The following is a 25,209-nucleotide window of genomic DNA, read 5'->3' as shown; positions in this document are numbered from 1 at the left end:
ATTCAATATAAAATCTTTGTTTAACGGTGGGGAGCTGATGCTTTAAGTGATCAGTGGGCCCATCTGCTTCTCACAAAAGCAAAGACCTCTGTGCCTTCAGAATGTTGAGCCCTGCGACATTCCTTTTTGCAGAGTGGCACAGGAGAAATATTAAGTCATCATCACAGGGCAAGTGCTGTGTGAATGGAGGCTGGTTCTCAAATTCTCTGTCAGTTTTGTAGGTTGTGTTATTATATACAATGTCCCACATGTATCTTAAACATACATGTTTTAAAACACCCAAACTGTTAGTTTGGATTTCCAGCATTTGCAAAGTTGCTATTTGAAAACTTTGGTTCTGTTGCATGACAGGAACCCTGTTCTCTTGCTTGCCTTCTTACACCCAGTGCACACTCCCGTGAGTAATGTTGCTGTACTCTGCTAAACCTGTTCTTTATTGATTGTTGACTTTTCTGCTACAGACTAGAAGAGGAGGACTCTGTCACTTGCCCCAGTGAGCCCAGTGAAAGGAACTTGGCACAAACCATTGATACGAACACCTTGTTCGAAGAGAGTGGGAGCAAGGCCAGAGAGTGGTGGAGCCCCCTGAGTCCTGAGAAGTTGGAGGAGGTCAGGAAGGAAGCCAATATGCTGGCTGCACAGATGGAGAAATGTAGACTTCTGCAGAAGGAGAACTCCAGCTCTGACTTGAGGCCTGAGAAGGTTCCAGGATTTGAACCTTTCTCGCCAATCAGATTTTTTCATGCAGAGAATGAGGGGAGCAAGAACTCCAGACGGAAAACTTTCAATGTTAGTAACAGTCCTCTGATAGCACTGCTGCCAACAGTGGGATCTGAAACTCACTTGGCTCGAGATTCTCACAGAGTTCGGTTTCCGATGGGGCGAAGTCCTACTCCCCGTATTGCAAAGACCCCCAATTCCAAGACACTCCAAAATAAAACTAACAGCTGCAGTGCTGACAGCCAGCTCTTTAAAAAATCCAGGCCCAGCAAGTCTCCCAGTGTCTCACCAACAATGATGCCTCACAGTGGTAAGAAGGTATGGTGGCAGGACTGGAGTCTGCATAACTTGCAGTCAAAACATAAAGTCTGGGCTAAGGAAATCCTGGGCTTTGATCCTGGTCTCCCTCCTGACCTTGCTTGTGTCAGTTATTTTAGCCGTGATTCCTTTTCTCTAGCTGCATGTGCCTAGGATGTTTATACAGCATTGTGGTGCTGCCTTCTGAATCTGATGGTAATATGGGAGGCCCTAGATTGTTCCTTCAGCTCTCCTCCTGATCTTTTTTGCAGCTGAGCCAAGTGAATCAAAATTCTTTCTTTAGAATGGCTCACTGCTGTAGAAAGAGCCACCACCATCTTCACTAAAGTTGTCCCCGAGAAGGGGGCACCTGTACTGTGAAACTCCCTCCCAAGTGTTTGTCATCCAGGAGCCACTGAAATGTTTAGACCACTGGCAAACTCTTTTGGCTTGTCAGACTTCTTGAGTTTTTTATTTCTATTGGATCAACCCACCTGCTGTTTTTAATTTTCACTCGTTTTGATTTGTTTGCATAATATGGGAGGATATGATGTGTTGTTGTAAGCCACTCTGAAGAACTTATAGTTGGGAAAAGTCTGTAGAGTTTTATCACTCCCAGGATGTTTCCAATGATGTGTTGTTGTAAGCCACTCTGAAGACCTTATAGTTGGAAAAAGTCTGTAAATAGAGCAGGGCCCTGTTTTATCACTCCCAGGATGTTTCTGAGTACTATTTCTCTTAAAATGTGCTACTTTAAGATCTATATATCCTTCTCTGAACTTGAATTTTTCAGTTACTTTCAAAATTCTGGCTGTGTTCTGCTGTTTTCTTCTGCCTTTAATCTCAGGAATCTAATAGATGCAGTAGGAAGGGTAGACCATCTCCGCTTGCTCTCCCTGGAGCCACCAAAAATCAAAACCTACTACTGGATTTCAGGCCTGCCCTTCAAACTACAAAAAGGGTACTTTTGAGGAAGATGGAGGAAGTTTCTGGCCAAGCCTGTTCTGCTGAAGACCCAGAGGTATTTCCAGCCAAAAGAACAAGCAGTGTGTAATGAGTACTTGAATAGTGCAGTAAGACACACCCTCTTGCCTGTTTTTGACAAGAGTACCTGGCTCTGTTGACGTTCATTCGCATTACTGTAACCTAAGCATGTGAGCAATACATAGACTAATAAGTAGTCAGAATTAAGTGTCATAATCAGGAATCATTCCGGCAATTACAAGTTTATGCCATTCACCTTCGTTCATATATGTGCAATATATGAGTGATGCATGAGGCAGTACTTTCCCATGCAGCAGCTGTATCTATGCATGAAGGTACAGGGACAACTTTTCTTTGCTTCACAGCACATGGCTGTACAGGTTGCTTTCTTTTTATCTTGTTGCATTAGTTGAAACTTCAGGATTCACCCTGTGCAGATACAGTGCCAGTAGCACATGGAAAAGGAAAGCTGAAACCCAGGGTGTATCCATCACAAACTAGCTCCGGAAAGAAGTCCTGTCCTGTACAAGAAATGGTTCCTGTTCAGAAGGCTAATGCAAGTAAGTTAATCTAGACAACTGGGATCAGAACAAATTCCTCTCCACAGAAGAAGGGGGGGGGGGATCTACTACCCGTCAACTTTAAAGACCTAAGCAAGTGGATATTGCTAAATCCCACAGCAGTGAATTTTTTAAAAACATGTTGCATGAAGAAATAAATGTGCTAGTAATTCTAGTATTTTGATGGAGTTTAATGTTGGTTTCCTCACACTGAGAATGCAGTCAGTTTTATAAAAATTATTATTTCTTCCTTTATCCCACCACATTTCCTGGGCAAATCCCAGCTGTTGTATGCCAGCCTCTGTAGGGAAGGTGCTCCAGTGTCTTGGTCCTTTTCCTTTCTGAACTTTCTCAGTTGCTATATCCTTTCAGTAATGGGTGACCAAAAATGCACACAATATTTAAAATGTGGTCACACCATAAATTATAATGTCATCACTATTGCCATTCTTTTTCCCCCAGTACTATACCTAATAAAAATGTACTGCTGATTCGAATACTTTCATTGTTGGAGAAAACTCAGATGGTATTTTCAGTGGGATTTCTGCTCATACTCCAAAGGTCTCTTTCCTTGGTGGTTGTAGCTAATTTAGATCATATCAGTTTATATTTGAAGCCATGATTTATTTATTTACTTTGGTGTAACATGCATCACTTTGCACTTTTTCACTCTGAGTCTCATCTGCCATTCCATTGGCCAGCCCAGTCTGGTGATCCTTTACAGTCAGATTGCCACTATCCTGAATAAACTGGCAATCTTGGCTGCCTCACCGCCCATTCAGATGCTTGTGCAAGTAAGTTAAATAGCACCAGTCTTGATGCAGATTTCTTGAGTGGCTACTGCTGCTTGCTTGTTTGCTTGCTTCCCCTACAAAACCTGTTGATTCTTGCCCTCTTGCTTTCTAAAATGGCTGCATCTAATGGGAATATTCAGCCTCCGATCCCACAACTGCTAAATTTTCTTAGGAGCCTTTGGTGAGGGGCTTTGTCAAAAATGTTTTGACTACAACTATCGACTCACCCCTCTCTATGTATTTTGTTTATCCCTTCAAAGAAATCTCAAAGGCCAGAGAGGAACAAGGAAAACTTCCCTCTTCAGGTTCTTTTGTTTGATGACATTTTAATGATCTGTCTTCAAGCTGCTTTTCCTCTTTCTTTGCAGATCAGGCTAAAACTATGGGGGGCAGCATCCCACAACCGCGGGCCAGCTCCAAGTCTTCCAACAGCAGGTCTTGCCAGACTCGAACCAGGAGCATTCCTACATCTGCGCTTGCAACCAAACTCCCTGTGCCTGTGCTAAGATCCATTCCCAAAACAAACAGTCCTGTCACTGATTCAGGAAGGCATGTGGTCCCAGGAAGGCCCAACCAGCTCAAGCCACTGAGTTCAGGGTTATCTGGTGGGAAGGGATCCAGTGTGTTAATTCTGGCTGGGAAAGGTAAGAACACATGAGAATTGTTATAGGAATTATTGTGACTGAAAAGTGATTGGTAGATGGATTGGACCCCAGGTGTCACGGGGTGGAGGTGACATTTAGACTCCTGCGGTGCCTATGACTGCTAGCTCTAATTTTCACTGCCTTCAGTTAGCACTGTCTGAATCTGCAGAGTTCCTTTCTTTCTCCACCACATCACTGAGATATTGACGAAGACAGTTTTTAAAATGTGCTCTGAAATGAACGTACAAAACTACCTTATACCATCAGACCATGATCTGTCTAGCCCAGGAAGACAGAGGTCTTTCCCAGGGAGACCCAGAGGCCTGCCTGTAGCTGGAGATGCTAGAGTCTGAACTCGAGACCTTCTGAAGGCAAAGCATTCCTTCATGTTAAAATCTCTTGGACATTACTAAACAGCCTGCTCTGATGCTCTGTGCTTTATGAGCAAGTGGAACCAGGAGCCGATTCAGAAAACACATGGTTGAATCATCCTGGGATAGCACTATTAAGAACATAAGAAGTCCTCTACTGGATCAGACCAGTGGTCCATCTATTCCAGCATCCTGTCTCACACACTGGCCAACCAGTTCCTCTGGAGGTCCAACAATGCCATAGAGGCTAAGGCCTTCCCCCAATATTGCCTCCTGATATTCAGAGGTTTGCTGCCTCTGAACATGGAGGCTCCCTTTAGTCACTATGGATAGTAGCCACTGATAGACCTATCCTGTCCAATCTTCATTTAAAGTTGTCTATGCCTGTGGCCATCACTACATCCTCTGGATTCCAAATTTTAATCATTTTAATTTCCTTTTGTCCATCCTGAATCTACTACCCATCAGCTTCATTGGATGGCCTCAAGTTCTAGTATTTTGGGAGATGGAGAAAAAGTTCTCTTTGCCCACTCTCTCCACCCTGTGCATGATTTCATAAACCTTTTTCATGCCCCCCCCATAATCCTACAAGGATTGTACTACTACTAGACTGTTTGAGAGGAACTGATAGTTTTCTGAAGGCAAGGAGTTTCTAACAGCTTCAAATGTGCACGTCAAGGAAAAGTTAGAATCCTTTGCATACTCACTTACGAGAGGCATGGAATTCTTGATGTGGGTGAGTTTCGAAACACATGGATCCAGACACATCCTTTCTGTTTAAATTGGTGGTAAATCTTGGGTATCTGCTCTAATCAAAGCTTACATGCCTGAAGACATCAGTTGAAAAGGACTGTGTGCACACAGGATTAGGTTAATGGTTTGTCTTAATTAAGATTCCTACCTCCATGGCATTGCTATTAATTTATGTGAAATTGGGCCTTGCGTTATTAACTGGGGTTAGTCCAAGAGATACTGGTCATTGTGATATTAAGCATGCATTCAGAAGCTCTTACCTGGGAGTAAATCCCACTGAATTCACTGGAACTTAGTACAATGCTAAATATGTTTCCTTGAAACTATAAGAGTACCCTGCTCCAAACAAACCCTCTCTACCAATTTTAGAAGATTCCATGTCAGTAATTTTGACGGCTATTCCATTTCTGGCATTCTTGATGAATTGAGAATGCTAGGAATGATGTTATATTTATTTATTTATTTATTTATTACTTTAGGCTTGATATACCGCCCTAACCCCCGAAGGGGTCTCTGGGCGGTTCACATTTTTGTCGTTCTAAGAACTAGTTTCCTATCTTGGGCCACATCTAGAGTTAGGGGTGGGACTGCCTACTGGCACCCTCGGTGGTATATATGCTTCTTCTGCTTCCTCGGCTCGGCTCGGCATCTATTTATCGGCGGCTAATGTTATATAGCACAATGGTTAAGAAATGAAGCATCTAGGTGACCTGCTATTTTTTGTCGAAGATTTCCAGTTTAACTGTGTTTTCAGAAACACTTTATGTAGGTCATGGGCTTCTGAAATAATAATTCAGGCTTCTGAAAAAGTATTTTGTAATTTTCAACAGTGTTTTAAGACTGGGCTTTTTGATCTACAGAAGTGTCTAACAAGCTGGAAAGTATACAGTAGAGAATAATTACCAGGATCAAACACCTGGAAAGCAAGGTACGAGTCTAGATGAGGGAGCTAGGTAGGGGTCGGTTAAAAAAAAAAAACCATGGTGTTTTTCGGGTTCATGTATATTGAACCTGAAAAATACCCCATAGGGTATAATGGAGAATCTATCGGGGGCTGTTTGTTGTTGTAGAGGCATCAAATTTGCAGCATAGCTGCTGGTGCCTCTCCTCAAAAGAGACCCCAAGTGTCAAAAAGATTGAAGTCTGTCACTGCTTCCATGACTTCCCCTTCTATTTGCCAAGGAGTGATGGGCCCAGATGCCATGATCTTAGTTATTTTAATGTTGAGTTTCAAGCCAACTTTTTCACTTTCCTCTTTCACCATCAGCAATAGGCTCTTTAGGTCCTCTTCACTTTCAGCCATTAGAGTAGTATCGTCTGCATATCTGAGGTTGTTGATGTTTTTCCCAGCAATCTTAATTCCGGCTTGTGATTCATCCAAGCCAGCATTTTGCATGATGTACTCTGCATATAAATTAAATAAGCGGGGTGACAATATACATCCTTTTTGTACTCCTTTTCCTATGCTAAACCAATCAGTTGTTCCATATCTGGTTCTAACTCTTGCTTCTTGACCCTTATACAGGTTTCTCAAGAGACATGTGAGGTGGTCTGTTACTCCCATCTCTTTAAGGACTTGCCATAGTTTGTTGTGATCCACATAATCAGAGGCTTTAGCATAGTCAATGAAGCAGAAGTAGATGTTTTTCTGGTACTCCCTTGCTTTTGCCATAATCCAACTAATGTTGGCAATTTGATCTCTAGTTCCTCGACCTCTTCAAAACCCTGCTTGTACTTCTGGCAGTTCTCTATCCATGTACTGCTGAAGCCTAGCTTGTAGAATCTTGAGCATGACCTTGCTAGCGTGTGAAATGAGTGCAATTGTGTGATAGTTTGAACATTCCTTGACACTGCCCTTCTTTGGGATTGGAATGTAAACTGACCTTTTCCAATCCTGTGGACATGTGCATTTTCCAAATTTGCTGGCATATTGTGTACAGCACTTTAACAGCATGATGTTTTAAGACTTTGAGATAGTTTGAACATTCCTTGGCATTGCCCTTCTTTGGGATTGGAATGTATACTGATCTTTTCCAATCCTGTGGCCACTGTTGCGTTTTCCAAATTTGCTGGCAAATGGAGTGCAGAACTTTAACAGCATCCTCTTCTAAGACTTTGAATAGCTCAGCTGGAATACCATCACCTCCACTAGCTTTGTTGTTAGTAATGCTTTCTAAGGCCCATTTAACTTCACATTCCAGGATGTCTGGCTCAAGGTCAGTGATTATACCGTCGTGTTTGTCAAGGACATTGAGGTCTTTCTTGTATAGTTCTTCTGTGTATTCTTGCCATCTTTTCCTAATCTCTTCTGCTTCTGTTAGGTCCCTACCGTTTTTGTCCTTTATCATGGCCAGCTTTGCATGGAACGCTCCCTTGATTTCTCCAATTTTCTTGAAGAGATCTCTAGTCCTTCCCATTCTATTGTTTTCTTCTATTACTTTGCACTGTTCATTCAGGAAGGCCTCCTTATCTCTCCTTGCTGTTCTCTGGAAATCTGCGTTCAGTTGGGTAAATCTTTCCTTTTCACCTTTGCTTTTCACTTTCCTTCTTTTTAATGCTATTTGTAAAGCCTCATCAGACAGCCACTTTGCTTTCTTGCATTACTTTTTCTTTGGGATGGTGCTGATTGCTGCCTCCTGTACATTGTCATTAACCTCTGTCCATGGTTATTCAGGCACACTGTCTATCAAATCTAGTCCCTTAAACCTATTTTTCACCTCCACTGTATATTCATCATGGATGTGATCTACCAGGTCAAACCTGAAAGGTTTAGTGGTTTTCCCAACTTTCTTCAGTTTAATTCTGAATTTTGCAAAGAGTAGCTCATGATCTGAGCCACAGTCAGCTCCAGGTCTTGTTTTTACTGACTGTATAGAGCTTCTCCGTCTTTGACTGCAAATGATATAATCAATCTGATTTCAGTGTTGCCCATCTGGTGATGTCCATGTGTAGAGTCGCCTCTTAGGTTGTTGGAAGAGGGTGTTCGCTATGACCAGCATGTTCTCTTGACAAAACTCTGTTAGCCTTTGCCCAGCTTCATTTTGTTCTCCAAGGCCAAACTTGTCCATTATTCCGGTTACCTTTTGACTTCCTACTTTAGCATTCCAGTCCCCTATGATGATAAGGACAGGGGTTTTTTGTTGTTAGTTCTAGGAGGTGTTGTAGGTCTTCATAGAACCGGTCCACTTCAGCCTCTTCTGCATCAGTGGTTGGGGCATAGACTTGGATTACTGTGATGTTGAATGGTTTGCCTTGGATTTGGACCAAGATCATTTTGTCGTTTTTGAGATTGTGTCCCATTACTGACTTTCACACTTTCTTGTTGACTATAAAGGCCACACCATTTTTTCTACGGGATTCTTGGCCACAGTAGTAGATATAATGGTCTTCTGAGTTAAATTCACCCATTCCCATCCACATTAGTTCACTGATTCCCAAGATGTCGATGTTCAGTCTTGCCATCTCGTTTTTGACCTCGTCAAGCTTACCTAGATTCATAGATCTTACATTCCAGGTTCCTATGCAGTATTGTTCTTTGCAGCGTTGGATTTCCTTTCACCATCGGGCACATCCACAGCTGAGCATCCTTTCAGCTTTAGCCCAGCCGCTTCACTCTTTCTGGGGTTACTTGTACTTGCCCTCTGCTCTTTCCCAGTAGCATATTGGACAACTTCCAACCTGAGGGGCTTATCTTCCGGCGTCATATCTTTTAGTCTTTCATTACTGTCCATGGGGTTTTCTTGGCATAGACACTAGAGTGGGTTGCCATTTCCTTTTCCAGTGGATCACATTTTGTCTGAGTTCTCCACTATGGCCTGTCCATCCTGGGTTGGCCCTCCACGGCATAGCCCACAGCCTCCAAGCAGTGAAATCACCCAGAAGGCACTTAAAGGGACTGTGAGCCCTTTAAACGCCTTTGGAGTTCACTCACTGCAGATTTGTATGGCTTGGAGAAGTCGATCCCTTTAAATGACCTTTAAGTTCAATTATTGGGCAACCCCCAAAATCCCAAATAAGGTATTTTCCGGATTTTTGGGGGGCTCGGATTTACCTGAATGCATACCCCTAGAGCTGGGACATATTCAATGTGGAAATAGACTAAGGAAGGAAATTATTTTTCCAAGCTCCGGTTTTCAAAGGTCTAGGTGGTTTACTCAAAGGAACTATACATTTATTCTTTGAGGTCACTGAAGATGAACCAACCAGGGAATGGGCCTAAGTTGTACAAGGACGCATTCATATTAAATATCTGGAGCACATTTTTTTCCCCACTTTTAACATGGAATTAAATAAATTTAACCCAAGTCATAGCAGAGTCTTGAATACTGATTTTTATGCACGTTTGAGAAGGATCTTCAGGAATGGTTTACCCTGTAAAATTTTGGTTGCTACTTTTTGACTGATGAACACTGAGTTTCTCTCAGCAGTTTGGAATTATCTTTGTTATTGTTCAGGAGGAAACAAGCATGATTGGCATGAAAACTCATTCTGCTTTAGGAATTCAAATAATGCATGGCCTTTTTCCTAAGTAACAGTGGACAGTTTTTACAAAGCTGATCTTCACAGAAGAGTCAAGCAGTGTGCTAGCTAGGCTGTATACATAATACAGAGTTAAATTTTTTTTAAATGCATCATTGTCCTACAGATGTTTTGAAGACAAATCATAGCGTGAACTTAAATCTTGCCAGTCGACATACAGGAGGCTGTCTTGAAAAGAAGCATGTTTATTTCTTCCAGGTGGTGCTATGGATCCTGACTCTCATTTAGCAACATGCTGGTCTTTGCTGGATTCATTTGCTCTGCTCAACTTCTCCTTGGTCCTAGAGCAGACATTCCAGGCAGGTCACAGTGAAAGACATTGGAATGCTGCTTAGTGTCATCTAAGTGAAATACTCCATGCTGATTTGTAGATTTACAATTCTCCCTTATCTTTCCTTTCTAAAGCTTCTACATGTCGGCAGACACTCCCTTCTGGTACCTTTCAGAGCAGCAGGTCACAAGTGACCAAGAAGGCAGTCTCCAGTTCTTCTCGGTGAGGTTTTGTCTCTCCTTCTGCTTCCAAGCCTGGGGTGGGGGGGCAACAATAGTCCCAACAGCACTGATATTTATGGATGTGGATTCAGTACTCTTGGTTGGCATGCTGGATGTGAAAACTGAAGCCAGTAGGACCAGTGTGCACCTCTCTTGTAAGTATCCGCTCAGCTTAACATCAGCCAGTTGCCCTGTGTGTCACTGTAGTATGTCTGTCTGCCTCTCTGTTCTGTCAGCCTGGCAAAGATGTTGCCTCCAAAGAATGATTGTAGGGATTACCTGGCTGTGGACTTCACCTTATGTGCAATTCGCTCACCTGAAAGGCAGTGGCATTTTACATACCTGCCATTTTTTATTTAACAAATAAAACCTTATCATCAGCCCTGGTATCTCTAATTGGGTTGGTGGGCTCACTTGGCATTAAAGGGGCTTGGAATATAAATAACAGTATAAGATTGCACAGTACTTGGATAATACAGAGGAAAGGAACTAGTCAAAGTGACAACTCAAACTTGTAGTAGTAAATTGCTTGGTACTATGAACTACATAAAAGTTCTAAAATTTATTTCTTTAAATTGGTTCCTGCATGTAATTAAAATGCAATTAATACATTGAATTAAGCATTTGTGAGGCTATCCTAAAGGTCCTCCCTTTCCTTGAAGGTAAACTATGTTGGACATCACTAAATCCTTGGGGACAGGAATGTCTGATGGATCCAAACTTCTTCCCTGTGAAGAGGGAATCAAGCTACATGTCTAGCCTCAGTTGGAGGCTTCATAAGAAGCTCTCGTCACTGCTTCAGCAAGGCCACTCATCTGCAGAGCTTCCACTGTGGCTCTCCTTCACCCTAATCACACCTGTTGCTCTTGTGCAAAACCAAAAAGTTAGCCTGGTGACAAAAGCAGTGCTGACTCTTGTTCTACCACAACTTCCCTGAACACCTCTGATGAATGGAGCAAACTTGCACTGCTGGAAGGCGTCTCGAACTGCAGACTGGGAAACTTGGTCAAGACTTGTTTCCTCTGCAAACTTTTTCCATAGCGTCTTCTCATGGCTTGTGATAATTGGTCTAGTTCTCTTATACCCTGATATATTGCTAGTGAAAGCCACCCTTATTTGGGACCAATGCAGTCCTTATATTTAGTCTTGGGGCATTTGACTACAGAACAGGGTGGTATCAAGCTATTACATCATTGCTGGACAGTATATATGTTGCCCTACAATAACTACTATGTTAAAACACTAATTTTCTATGGGTGTGAATTTCAGATTAGGGAGAATTTGGAGGGGGGAGCCTTTGGGTTATTGTTGTTTAAGCTTTTACCATGCATTAAGAATCAGGTGGCTCCAGTGTTCATATGAGTAAAAGATAGGCAGCTCCTATGTCAAACCATTTATAATTGTATATGTCTGTCCTATTTTCCCTTAATCTCTTCTAGAAAGTTTCCTCTAATTTCAAGCCCTAATGGGTCCTGTGCTACCATGATTGCAGTCTGCCAAGAATATTTTGTCTCGCAATCAATTCTGTGCTGTGAGCTGAGCAATCTAAGGCAGAGTTTGAAATTATCCACAAAGATGAGAGTAAAGAAGAAAAATCTCTGTCTTTCTCTTCAGGCAGGGCTCCTTTACTGTCATCAGCTGCATGACAGGCAAGAATTAAATAAATACTGGGAAAAGCGTCACTTGTTAAATTTCTGCAGCATAGGCAAAAATTTAAGTTGAACTGCTTGAAAAAGGTGACCTATTAAATTACTAGATCATTCATTGTATCTCCTAAAACCACTTCCTGTTACTAGTTGCCTTTATACTGTATTCTGTCTTTTTAAATGATGTTCAGATTACAAGTGCACATTATCTAAGATTTAGAGATTTAACTTGATTATTAGTAAAAAGTTGTGATAGCTTATGGGAAAGGGTTGTTGAGTATAGGAGACCAAAGCCCCCCGATATCCCAAATCTGGTCCTAAACTGAGTGCAAGAAGTAATGACATAAATTTTAAAAGCTCAGAGCTCAGATGAATATGTTCTTTCAGTTTAACTCATTCTTTTGCAATATTAGGAACTGGAGCTAGATATCAAACTCTTTTGGTAGAGGACTCTGCAGTTCATTTCTTCATTTCTCAATGGAGATGGCTGTTTCCCTTGGTAATGTTTGTGTGACAATCATTTTCTGAATCAAGGACATTGCAGTTTGTTCTGTGGTCTGTAAATAGGAATGGGCATTTGCGTTGAATGTTTTGTGATACTATATGCCTGCCAAAGGTAGAAGTCAATAGTGTCTGATCCTCAGGGCCTCTACTCAGGCATTTAAGCTAGTGTTAGTAAAAGAATATGCAGTGGTTCTTGGAATGTGTTCAAATTCAAAGAAATTCCAAGAAGCAAGTGGATACAAGAGATACTGGCTAAAGCTACATTCAGAGTAATTTGCCTTTCTGTATACCTTGTCTGAGTTCGAGGGAACGATCTTTAACAAAATGCAGCAATTACTCTGACACTGTTGATTAAATGTTGTGTGCTGTACCTCTTTTAAAAAGTATGATTTTTGTAATAAAACATAGTATTGTTATAATAAGGCTTGTAGTAAACTACTGAAAGTCTATTTAGATGGTGGTGAAAGTAGAAAAGTTATTACCTCCTCTGTCAAACAGCACTCAGTGAGAGGAGAACATATACCCTACTCCTTCCTAAACAGCAGCTGGATCTTCCAGTGGGGTGCAACCTACTCCTGCCAGCTAGCTCTGCTCATGGGAGAGGCTTCTGCAACATCAGAACACTCCTTCCACCAATAGGAAGGTGCCAACAGAGTGGCCTGCTAGAACACAAACCCAAAATCTACAAGAGTGTAAATCACTGGAAGCTCTCAGCAGAATTAGTGCCTCTTGCAGATCTGCTTTGGCATATTGAGCTAATCCTACCTGCAGTGGACTCCTACATTTCACAGTGGTTAGGAATTTCTTGTGACTAGGCACTGTCCATGCTGGGCTGTGGGCTCTGTTATTTAATCCCTTTTGCAGTAGACGCATACCATCCCCGCCTCTCTTTACTGCCGAAAGACAAGTCCAGGGATGCAGATTTCCTTTTAGCAACTCTCTCCCCTTCACCATACCCAGCCATTACCCATCCATCTCTCAAAGCTACCATGTGAATGTGGAGGCTTCAAGTTTTTTCTCGGCTTTACCGCAATCTGGTTACTTAGTTCAGTATGCCTCCTTCCCTCAGGCAGCTGTGTTTAGTACAGGATATGGACACAGTACTGAAATGGAGCCACCTGAACAGAACTATGGTTTTTATTATTTAGGGGGGGGGGTTCAACCCTACAGTATTTACATTAATAACTCTATCTGTACACTTCAACTATTAGTACCAAGGAGAGAGCCAACATCATATCAATATCTATCAAAACATAAGCCTTTACAGGAACAGTTGCTGGCTCTCTTTCCTCATACTGTGCCCCTCCCCGGGTAGCTGATGTAGGACAGCTGGTATTCTCAGGAATGGTAGAGTGCTCCTTTTCCTGGCAAGGCTCCTGTGCTTCTCACAGCTGCTTGCCAGGTAGAAACTAAACAGGTTAGGCTTTCCCTAGCCTGGAGGCAGGCACAAAAAACCTGCTGAAATTCTTTATGCCATGCAGCCACTCCAGGCATTGGAGTGCTGTCAGGAAACAGGAGGTCATCCTACCTGGCTCTGGCTTAGTTTCTACTGCAAATAACCTTATTAGTTATTGCAGAGGATGTTGATGGAAGAACCACTGGTTTTGAAGCTGCTGTTAACAGACTGTGGCCCTAGGACTACAATGAGAGACGCACAGATTTGGACAGTGATGGTTATTCATTACCTGTGCAGCAAGAGGTTTACTTAGCTGTGCGAAGAGCATAGACAAGTTTGTATTGCGGTTCCACTGCAGCTGCTAATGAACAGACTCTCTAAACCCAACATACCATTTTGTGCATCAGTTGCTGTTTCACCCTCTTCCAGATGTTGCGTGGTATCTTCTCCCCCCCAACAATTGTCAGGTTTTGACGATGGACAGGGTATAGGCATTTTCTTTCATATACCTCTTAATGCTTCAGGCGATGATGATGTGTGTATCTCCTCCCCACCCCCCAAAAAAACCCTCCTCTCATTGCAGTCCCTCCTTTGGATGGTACAATTTTGGATAGACACTCTCCAGTTAATATTTATATATATATATTTTAAAAAATTACAAATAAATTAAAACGCAGACATGCCTATCACATCTTCTCCACAGGTGAGATAGCCAACAGGTGAATTGTATCTTCTCTCCATGGTAGCACATGGGTTCAAAAAGGCTAAGTGATACCAGTGACGTGATGAAGCAGAAGCTAAGTTATTTCATGAAGCCAGTCTCCTCCCAATCAGTGACCTGCTTTTAAGGTTTAATACTATCCTGACAATTTATCCTTGGTCACTAATTGAGGGGAATTCCCACCCACTACTGTCCTATTTTGGGCAAAGTCATAGATTTTTCCCCCAAAAGTCATGACAGTTAGGACAGCTCAATGACCCAGAATCCTTTGGGCCACTACTGCAGTATCCCAACGAGAAAACATCTTGCATAGGACATCGGTAGCACAGGCTAGTTTGTACACTTGGCTTAGGACCTAGATGGGTGGCAAGTCAGGGTTTGAGGTATTGTCAGGGTTTGGAGATAGAACAATTGGCCAAGGTCTTTTTTCTGGCACAGCTCCTGTACTTTTAACAGTTCTGTGACAGACGTAAATACCACAAGTGAAGGTTTTTTCAGCATGTACCTGAAATGATCAGAAAGGCTTCAGCTGCTGGCTGTTTGCCTACTGTGCTGCCCCAGAAGGGGAGAACATTGGCAAATGCTGGCCAGAGAACTACAGCCGGGGGGGGGGGGGTCCTTTTTGGAAGACATTTGTACAGTAGCCATTAGTTCTGCCTCGCATCTGTCATTCACACCTGCAGAGCAGATTCTTGGGTTTCCACTGATAGCGTACTTCACATCAGAGAGATTCAATATGTTACTTTACTCCTACTCTGTGAGCTGGCAATGGGAAGCGGGGGGGGGGGGGGGGAGCTTCCCTATTTGCTTTCATCCAAGACAATTTCCCTGCTGCATCTCTTTATATCATGTGACTAGAGTTGATCAAAATATGTTGTGTTTCTTTTCCCCTAGAGATTTTGATATACTAGCTAGGGCTGATAGGAGTGCCCCATTCTCTACGGGCTGAGGCATCAATATTCTCACACATGAGGCTCCTGAGAGAGGACAGGGTCTACTTGTGTGAGGACCCAAAGCATGTCTTTTAATGCTGCAGTATTATGGTAAGCAGCCTGCTAGGAGAGCAGAGGAAGTGCAAATATAATTGTTTAGCTGGACTTTTGATTTCCAGATGGATCTCCACTCTCCTTGGGTTTACAGAGGAGAAGTTAACTTACGTGGAACTGATGGTCAAGGCAACATCCCCCCAGCTAGAACTCAATTGCTGCTCCTTCTGCATTAGGAAAAATATCCTTCATTCTTTGACCTAGGCTTGGAGCTAAACTGCTCACAGAGTACATTTTGATGGAAACAAAAATGCATCAGATCAATTATTCTACATAAGAAGCTGTGCTGGAACTGATCTCCTGTCTGCTTAACCTTGTGGTTCACACACACAGTAGCTGCTACGAACGTGCCAGGCTGACATGACACAGATTTAAAAGCATCACATCCTATTACATTAAACTATTCCAAGAAAGGGCTGCTAGGAATTGGCAAGGAGGCTCCAAAAGACCAGGCGGCAATGGCCAAGATTTCCAGAGGCAATGAGAGGAGATGCCTCATTTTGAGAACCCCATCCGTGGCTAAGCCAGGCCATGAAGATGGTCACGGTCCTGATTAGCTCCTCCTCATGCAAACCTTGGCTAAGTCGGTAAAGCGTGGCAGCGTCTAACGAGACCTGATACAGCTACAAAGCTAAAAGTTATAACCCAGACATCTTTTCATCCCTTTAAATTAGAACATCCTTCAGCAGTGGTCAAATAAAAAATTACATCAAAATAAACAGTGCCTTCACCCCTCCCCAAGCTTCCCCCCTCTTTCCCCACGCCCTTATCAGAAAAATCTCTTTCCCAAGAACATTATAAAAAACTTTCCAAAAGGACCCAGCATGAACATCCCCCTGATGAACAGGCATCTGGCTTGGCTGAGTGTAGAAAAAAATGAAGGCTTCTGAGGCAGAAAGGCAGCGCCCCGTCGGCATGCGAGCCGGGCGCTAATCGGGAGACATGAAGGCAGCATCCGTGCTCCAGCCCAGCAGCACAGGGAGCAGGTGCTGACTGGTCAAGAGGACTTTTTTTCTTTTTGTCATTTTCTATTAAAATAATTGCAGCATGAAGAGATGACTCAGCAGGCCACTCCCACTGTGCTCAGCACCTTGTGAGATGCCTCTCAGAGCAGTCCCAGTAGGGCCAAGTCACTGAATTGGCAGGCTGAGCTTGGAGAGGTGGCTGCCACAACCACCTGGTTAAAAAAGTAAGTTTTTGTGGTCCAAGAGGGAGCACTTCCACGGATGCCAGTATCCTCTACCAGGTTCTAACCTCGCTCAAGAGTTGTCCCACAGAGTTTTGTGGTTCCACTGTGGCATCTGGAGTACCAAGTCTGAGGTGAGCAACTTGCCAGAGAAGGGACGAGATTCTCAGCTGATGCAGATTGGTGGAGTCAATGGACATATGGAGCATCCTGGAGGCCTGACTCTGGGTTTTTGTTATTATAAACCTCCTCTTCTTTAAGCAATGTAATCAAGAAACACTTTCATTTTCCTTGAACCAGAACAGAATAGATGGCATTGAGTGCTGTCCTGCAGGAACCTCTCAGGTACTTATACAGAAAGTTTTTTGGATGAGAAAGTTTCTTTCCCTGATATTCAGCCTTTCTCGATTCTCTGGATGCTTGGCATGGCAAAGCCAGATTTCAGCCCCACCCCCCCACCCCCATCTCTCCTATGTGCCAAACAGATAGAGACTGACTTGCCCGCTGTGTTAACATCCATCAATTGCTCCTGGAGGCATGTTTAAACTCCCCTGCAATAGGATGATACAAAACCACACTTAGGATATTCCTACACATAATGCAGAGGGAGGCCAGCGCTATCTTCTGGGATTGTGCAGGTGAGGCCTTTAGAGAGCTTAGCTTTAATGAGAGTCTACCTGTAGTGCCTACACAGTGCCTAACACAGGCCTCATGCTGCTGTGTTCTCTGGCCTTAATCCAAAATTCCCCAGTCCTTGGAGAAAGTCAGAGCACTGTCCTGTCCCTCCAGAAATTGTGCCCTGTTTGATTTGCCACAACACAAGCTAAAAGCTACAATGTTCTGTTCCCCCAGTGGCATCTGTCTTCAAGCACCCTGACCCCTACTCAGCCCCACTGTCAGATATGCAGACTTCTGCACAGTAAAGCATTTCCAGAGGCCTGGGCACGTGGTTGCTGTTGAGGCTCCCCCGCCCAACTGGATCGATCAGAAAAATATTCCAGACTTGCAACAGTTCCAGACTGGGAAACGAAGCATGAAAATCCCTGAAGACTTGGAGGTGGTCAAGTTTGTGTTTCTGTCCATTGTACAATGATTCAAAGTGCATCTGTTCAAGTAGGTCTGTCTCCTGGGACCTGCCATTGCCCTGGTGCCAGGGTGGCAAGTCAGTTTCATTTGGCACTACATACAGTGGGTCCAGCTACCCAGACCGTGCAGGGCTGGGCCGGGCTGAAGGAGACAACATTCCTCGCTGCGGTTTGAGAGCAATCCTGGCTCCCGGACTGGCCAATGCACAAGAGAGTCTGGTGCGTGCGGCGTCAGATTGAGGTTTCATCACTCCTGCTCAGTGATCAAACATAAAGCGAGACAGGAAAGGGGGAAACACAAACATATGAGCATGTTCATGAGCAGGTTTGGGCAAAGCACCCCCCCTGGGGCTTGTGTGTTAATGGAGAAAATTAAAAAACAGAAATCTAGGCGATCGAAGAGAGAGGTGAGAGAACGAGAGACAGAGAAGGGAGGAGAGGAGGAGGAGAGGGTGTGTTAGTGCCAGAAAGCTGAAGAAGAAGTTAGAATAGGACAGTGTTGCCTCATTCCCACTCCATCCCAGATAGTACATTATCCTAGTATGTTATCCTACCCTACTCTATAAATGCTAAATGCTGTAGCATTTATCAGTAATTCATGAAAAGCCTTAGCTTTTGGGTAACAGAGAGAGGAATCCTAAGCAGGTCTACTCAGGATCTTATTTAGGTCTATTTAACAGGGCTTATTCCCAGAAAAGAGTTCTTAGGATGCTACTGACAGCCTCTGGCCAGATGAAAGGAAATTTTAGATATTTTTTTAAAAAATGCTGCTCTAGCAATCTGACCACAACGCTGAGATACATTTTCATACTATCCCTCTGGCCTTAGAGAGAGAACTGGTACCCACCCACAGGCCTCACTCTGCCCCACAGAGACAAGAAAGGGAGAGCCAGACAGCCTGATCTTGACAGCTACTACCACACTTTTCAAGTTCTACACCAAATCAGGCTGCGGGTCTACTGAAATAGCCATTGATCTTCCTGGCCACAAGCCTGCTCAGAGTCTAATCCAAATATGCAAGAACTGATGATGAGGGAGACAGACGGTCTAGCAAGTCCAAGTGAAAATGCCAACCCCGCCCCAGCCCATTATCAGAAGAAGTGCAAGGATTCAGTACAAGCTAGGTAGGCTCTAAGGACCTGCAAACAGTGACAGAGAGAGGAGCATTCTTTTTCAAGAGGCAGAGCTGGGGGAGGGGAGTCAAGTTCTAGAACAGAAAGATTTGAGGTACTGGGCCTACTGTGTGAACAAGGGAACTCCTGTGAGGCAGGTGGCTCACACCTCTGGGCTGCTGAATACAGTCCACCAGACAGAGGACTCGGTCATACTCACTCGGAGCCCGAGGAGTCCTCATCCACTGTGCCAGTCTTTATGCTCATGGCAATGGGCGTAAGGCCATTGAGCTGCTCCTGAAGTGTCTGGCGAGGTCGTGGTGCCCCTCCCCCACGACTGCCATCACTGCCCGAAGAACCATGCGAAGAAACCATTCCTGAGTGGCAGCTGGACAGCTTGTTGTGGATACGCTGAATGCTGTTCTTCTCACTGATGGGTGGCAGGCACTTCTTCTTCAAGATGCCTGAGGGGAGAATAGAGTTAGGGGGAACATTTCCTAGAGGTAGTACACCAAGCTTGCTCCATCATCTCCCCCCTGCACCACTAATTTCTCCTCAGAAGGTACGCAACCCCTCACTAATATCAATGGAATCAGTGAGATGGGGAGTGACAATTTTGCTTGCAGTGTTACCGTTAATATTCTTTGGTAACACTGAAAACTGAGGCTTTGTCCCTGCATTCTTCTCAGACAGAATGTGTGTGAAATCAAGGACTGCATCAAATTCAGGCTATATTACAGTTTACTGAGGCATGTCAGTCAGTGAGTGATTGGCCATTCTTGCATTTCTGGATCTGCGTAAGCTGGGCTTAATATGCTTTATACCGGAAGAAAATCAAGATTCTGAGTCAAAAAAAAGGTAAGATGATGTAAATTAAGCAAACTTAATGATAAGTCTTGTGCATAAGTACTGTGCAAGCAGCAAGGAACTATGCAGTGTGCTGAAATCCTACCTCCTGATAACTCCTTGAGATTTTATTCTGCACTAGCGACATGCTTTGGTCTTATGACCACAGGAATAATGCCTAGAAACATGCTCAACTGACAGCATTATCCTTGGGGATCTTAAGTTGTATGGGAAAGCAGCACATAAATGTTTAAAATAAAATATTAAATGTGTAGAATTCCCTCCATCTAAGCCCACTGATTTCAACAAGCTTGGACTGGTGGCAGTTCATGGGATGAAGCACAGGGAAGCCTCCACCACTGTGCACTGCTGAAGAGTAGGGGAAAGTGATTCCTTCACCATCAGGCAACACGAGGCAGCGACAGAGCTGACAGTGCTACGATGCAGCACTGCATAGGTGCACAGTTTCTGAGAGCTTAGTAAAACCCAGTGCCTGCCAGCAAGTGACACCATAGAGCTATTCCCCTGCCCCCTCCCCCCCCAACTGCTGCTGGTTTGGACTGGAGTAACTCTGCATAGGGTTGCAGTAAGACTCTTAGGATGCTGACTTCTGCATCCAATACTAACTGCACTTGTGCAGGATACCAAGTAGAATAGGCTCCTTTTCCTTTCTAAGATTGCGTAGGGGGAGTGGGTGTTCCACAGTCAAATCTCTTTACCTTTCTGGGGCTGAGCAGCAGGGTGAGGCAATGAACTCAGGATGTTCTCCCTGGTCTGTGTCTCCCCATTCTCTCTGGGCGCTTCCTCTGCCTGCCCCAGCCACTCATTCTTGCCAACTGGCTCCACACGCAGCCTCTCTGACCCAGCATGCCCATCACTCTCACTAGCAGTGGTGACAAAGTCTCCTGGCCAGTAAGGTTTGCCAGGACCAGAAAGGTTGTCTGCTGGGAAGAAAGGATAAAAGAGCACAGGTGTGAACCCTTTGCCATTCTCCCTGCAATCTAGGATATGTGAAGGTTATTCTCAGTCCAGTTATGCTCAGCCACGTTAAACTAAAACAGGTAACCTATTTAAGGAAAATAAATTTATACCAAAATGCATGAGATGTAGGCCCAGAGAAAGCGACATGACTGAAAAACAGCTGGAAAGGGTCTTTCCTCAGCTCCCCGGTTCTGAAATCCCCACAGGACACAAGAGGAAGGTCATATCCAGTATCTTGCTGAAATATTATGGATGCTTTAAGAACTGAATTCTTTTGTCAACCAGCTGTACAGTGGGCAAGGATTTAATGGAGCAAGACAGGGCATCCAGGCAAGGCAAGCCCAGGGGGCCTGGGAGGATGCAGTACTCCTGACCCCCCCAATGGACAGTGGTTAGGTCCTGAAAGGGCCACATATCCCTGCCTGGCCCTGTCAGGGTTGTAAGGCTGCCCCCACCCCAAATCAGCTGCCGGTTGTGGGGGTCATTGCTGGCATCCTGACACTTATTGGTGTAGTGGTTAAGTGTGCGGACTCTAATCTGGGAGAACCGGGTTTGATTCCCCACTCCTCCACTTGCACCTGATGATGTGACCTTGGGTCAGTCACAAGCTCTGGCACAGCTGTCCTTGAAAAAGAGCAGTTTGTGTCAGAGTTCTCTCAGCCCCACCCACCTCACAGGGTGTCTGTTGTGGGGAGGGGAAGGGAAAGGAGTTTGTAAGCCGCTCTGAGACTCCAAGTGAAGGGCAGGGTATAAATTCAATCTCCTCTTCTTCTTATCAATCACACCTCTGTCTTCTGTACCCCCATCTCCCACCAGTGGCATTGATTCAGGGTCCAAAGCCCAACTGCTGAGAAGACTGATATCTAATGTCAGTGCCGCAATAAAGAACAAACTAACAGACCAACAATGATTCAAAATCTTACTATTCTGAGAGGAATCTCAGTAAGCTGAGGGTTGGCGCTCTGAGCTAGCAGGGGCCATCCCACCTTTCCACAATCAGAAGGACTCCGTTTTTCTAGAACTTCGCCAAGTTCCCTCCCAGAAGTACCTTTCGGAGTGCTGTGCGCTGGCATTTTTTCACTGTTAGGGCACAGCAAGTTCTCCCAGCAGGGCTCTCTGGGAAATTCTTCATCCTCTTCACTGTCTGAAGAGTGGGTGGAAGCGTAGGAGCCACTCTGATCGTCCTCCAGAGAGAGGTCACTGTCCGAGTCAGAGTCATGCTCTGTGGCCAGAGGAAAGAGAAAGGGGCTTACTGCTCATTACAGCACCAGGGCTGATGGAACTGTCAGTCCAGGAACTGTCACCATAGCACCCACTCTTCCTACACACACACTCATTTGCCAACCCCATCTAAGGGCTCATATCAGACCTCAGTAATTTAAGGTGGGTGTCTTGATTTTGGAATAGGCATGTGGAGCCGCCACTTCCTCTTGTTCATCAGGCATCACAGATCAATGACTAGTTATAGGACAAAACCAATCATGTTCCTTGCCCCCACTGCTCCCAAGCAAGGGGACCAGGGAAATAAGCACAAAGTCATCGATCTACTGATGACTCACAACTCTTTCTTTCCTTCCCAGGTGAACCTAAGGAGGCAATGGAGACCTTGAACCAGTTTCTGGGGGAAGTGAAGGTCTGGGTCATGGGGAGGATATCACCCCTTTTCACAGCTATCCTGGCTTTCAGTTTGCTCCTAGTGCCAAATTCAAAGTGCTGGTGTTTACTTTTAAAGGCCTAAATGGGATTCGACCTGGGTACCTGTGAAGCTGCCTGAACCCATACTTCTCTGCCTGTAGCCTGAGGTCTTTGAGGGCTAGCTTGCTCTGCATGCCAACTTTGTATGAGATGAGAATGGTGGGCACACAAGCAAAGGCCTTCTTTGTTGTGGCTCCCAGGCTTTGTACTTCCATTCCTGGAGACCCAACTGGCTCACTCACTGAAGGCCTTCCAGACATCTATTCAAACTAGTTTTTCCCCAGAGGGACTGGGGAGGGGCAGGTCTAAATCTTCCCTTCCCTTCCAGTGTGAGTTATTTTATGCCTGTTCTTAATTTATGGTTTATTTTTACCAGGCTCACTTTCCCTCACCATTGTTCTGATCCTTGGCTTCCAGGAAGAGTGAGCTGGGATCCACAGGCCCAATGTGTAACTGGCTGTTGTTCAAGCCGGACTCCTCTCTGTAAGGCAAAAGGAGAAGAGTTGAATGCAACCCACATCTCAGAATCCCCAGGGCACAAAGGGATAGGTCAGGCAGGAAAACTGGTATAAATGCTCTGTTTTTCTCAATAGTGTCCACGGTCAACTTGGAAGCACGAAACTGTCTTTTCCTGTGGTACATGTCTATCAGGTTGTATTTTTTAATATAAAAACCAGGCATTACAGAAACAGAAATGTACGAATCAGAAAGATGCAGAGCCAGTTTGGTGTAGTGGTTAAGAGCACGGATTCTAATCTGGGAGAACCGAGTTTGATTCCCCACTCCTCTACATGCAGCTGTCGGTGTGACCTTGAATCCATCACAAGATCTCTCAAAGTTCTCTCAAGAGCATTCTCAAAAGAGCTCTCAGCCCCAACTACCTCACAGGGTGTCTGTTGTGGGGAAGGGAAGGGAAAGGCGACTGTAAACTGCTCTGAGACTCTGAGTGATAGGCGAGGTATAAATCCAATCTCTTCTTCTTTCCATATTACTGACAAGCTTTCTACCAGGCATAAGTCCTAAACAAGGTTCTCAAGGAGACCATCTCTTAGACTGCATTCAGATGTCATGATTAACCATAGTTAATTTAAACTGCAATTTATTGAACTAATAACAGTTAGTGCAGCAGACAACCAAAGCTATCCAGAGGCTACTTGCAAATTTGCCAGGCTGCTGTCAGTGAGAGTCAACTGCAGCAGGAGCAGCAACAGAGTTGTGACTCTGTGCCCAGGGGCGGGAGGCAGAGCTACTGAATGAACCAGGATTCCTGTAAGTGGAAGGGAATACCAACCAGAATTACTACAAACCAGAATCTGCAGGCTGTGGTGTACCTCTAGTTAAGACACACAGTTTATGACTTTCCTACTAACCAGAATTAATGGGGTGCCAGCATTCAAAAGTCACATTAAAATGGAGCGTGGTGTGATGTCTGAATGGATCATTATTCTGAATTCTTAATCTAGAATGACCATCATTTGTTCTGTTCTCATGAATGATCAACATTAAGACATTTCTGCAAAGTAACATATTTTGTACAGCTGCAGTGCTGAAATGTTAATGACTGTATCACCTACTAAAATCCATCCTGCCTCCCCCAAACCCCATTCTTACATTGCCATTATGCAATGGCAACATTTACACAGGATCAAGACAGGAGCTAAAAAGAGGGACAAGACTTTTGCCTATGAGAACATCTGTATCTGTTTAATGAGAAGTAAGCTTTCACACACACACACACACACACACACACACACACACACAAAACAACTGAAGACTGAACACGAAGGAAGAATGACAGATGACTGCTTCTTTCTGGGCCTTGTGCAGCTATCAGCCACTAATTACACAGAAGCCACGGAACGTGACTCTACAAGGACACAAAGGAAACATCAGGCTCAAGCAGGAGGGGTAGAAGGAGCTGAGCCAAACTGAGCTTTCTTTCCAATACAGGTTTGGCAGGTGGGTGTGTCTTATTTAGTACACAGTTCATTGCTGGCTTATTTCGCATGTAGAACAAAAGCCTGTACATTGCTTTGCCCTGACATTAGCCTTACCTGAGTACAAATGGAATGTAGCTGTGCTGACTCTTGCCTGAGCGGACAGTGCTGTGTAAAGATCCTGTGGAGTCTCCAAAGGGTGTGTGGTACAACTGACCATCCACATACATGTTGTTGCAGTTATAAGCCTGTTGAGGGAGAGCCAATGCACAGGGAGATGAGCACCATTTCCCCTGATATATCTCCTTTCTTCTTAGCAATTGAATCCCAGAATTGGGAAACCTTCCTCTTTTTCTTTTTTTTTGTTATTTTTATTTAACATATAAAACAATACACATGCTACATTAATACAGGATCAATTACCTCCCCAAATAATGACAGTTTTCGTTTTTATCTATCAAATAAGCTATAACTAAAAAAACACAAAATCTAAGTATTTCTTAGGTATTGAGGAGTTCTGGCAGGTGGTTTGATTCATATACTCAAAAAAAAGTATACCATGTCTCTATAAACATATTTTTCCTATTAGGATTCTCAACTTGTATTAATTGTGAGACTATCTTATTTTGGACCATCAAGTCCCATATTTTATCATACCACTGTGCCAAAGTCGGTATATTCTTAGTATTCCATTGTTGTGCGATTATTATTTTACCAGCTAACAGAAGATGGGTTAATAAATCCTTCCTCAACTCTGGGATATTTAACTCTGGCCCCAGATTTAGTAAAATAGACTCAGGTGTATTTGGAATTAAAATTCCTGTGGGAAACCTCCCTCCATACAATTTTGCAAGGTCCTCTTGCTAAGTCCTGTCTTGATTCTCCACTATTCATCTCCTT

The 25,209-nt window shown here is 44.0% G+C and overlaps 2 protein-coding genes across 2 annotated transcripts in view; one reads left to right on the top strand and one right to left on the bottom strand.

Moving 5' to 3' along the window:
• Positions 1-1,993: 1,993 nt before the first annotated feature.
• LOC107111160 lies at positions 1,994-17,746 on the top strand. The gene is made up of 5 exons (XM_015412091.1): positions 1,994-2,038; positions 2,411-2,561; positions 3,724-3,904; positions 10,068-10,155; positions 17,588-17,746. The coding sequence occupies exons 1-5, from the start codon at positions 1,994-1,996 to the stop codon at positions 17,744-17,746; spliced, it is 624 nt and encodes a 207-aa protein (XP_015267577.1).
• The window catches only part of CELSR2 (cadherin EGF LAG seven-pass G-type receptor 2), a 132,388-nt gene continuing 124,339 nt past the window's right edge, over positions 17,161-25,209 (bottom strand). Inside the window, exons 31-36 of the mRNA XM_015412082.1 lie at positions 24,427-24,557; positions 22,765-22,853; positions 21,726-21,899; positions 20,416-20,640; positions 19,071-19,314; positions 17,161-17,991 (exon numbers count right to left, since the gene is read on the bottom strand). Of these exons, the coding sequence (XP_015267568.1) occupies positions 17,970-17,991; positions 19,071-19,314; positions 20,416-20,640; positions 21,726-21,899; positions 22,765-22,853; positions 24,427-24,557 (885 nt within the window). The 3' untranslated portion in view covers positions 17,161-17,969. The remainder of the gene's footprint in view (positions 17,992-19,070; positions 19,315-20,415; positions 20,641-21,725; positions 21,900-22,764; positions 22,854-24,426; positions 24,558-25,209) is intronic.

This window comes from Gekko japonicus, unplaced genomic scaffold, assembly GCF_001447785.1.
Source record: "Gekko japonicus isolate JY-2015 unplaced genomic scaffold, Gekko_japonicus_V1.1 scaffold697, whole genome shotgun sequence".
Taxonomy (NCBI): domain Eukaryota; kingdom Metazoa; phylum Chordata; class Lepidosauria; order Squamata; family Gekkonidae; genus Gekko; species Gekko japonicus.
The sequence above is the reverse complement of the archived record's forward strand: the minus strand, read 5'-3'. Positions and strand labels throughout refer to the sequence as shown.

What these genes read in the sequence shown, in the direction of transcription:
- LOC107111160 (XM_015412091.1), top strand. Translation starts at nt 1,994, where the DNA reads ATGGAGGAAGTTTCTGGCCAAGCCTGTTCTGCTGAAGACCCAGAG. An exon ending in GTTCTGCTGAAGACCCAGAG is followed by an intron (nt 2,039 to 2,410) that starts GTATTTCCAGCC and finishes TTGTTGCATTAG; the next exon opens with TTGAAACTTCAGGATTCACC. An exon ending in GCAGTCTCCAGTTCTTCTCG is followed by an intron (nt 10,156 to 17,587) that starts GTGAGGTTTTGT and finishes AAGCATTTCCAG; the next exon opens with AGGCCTGGGCACGTGGTTGC.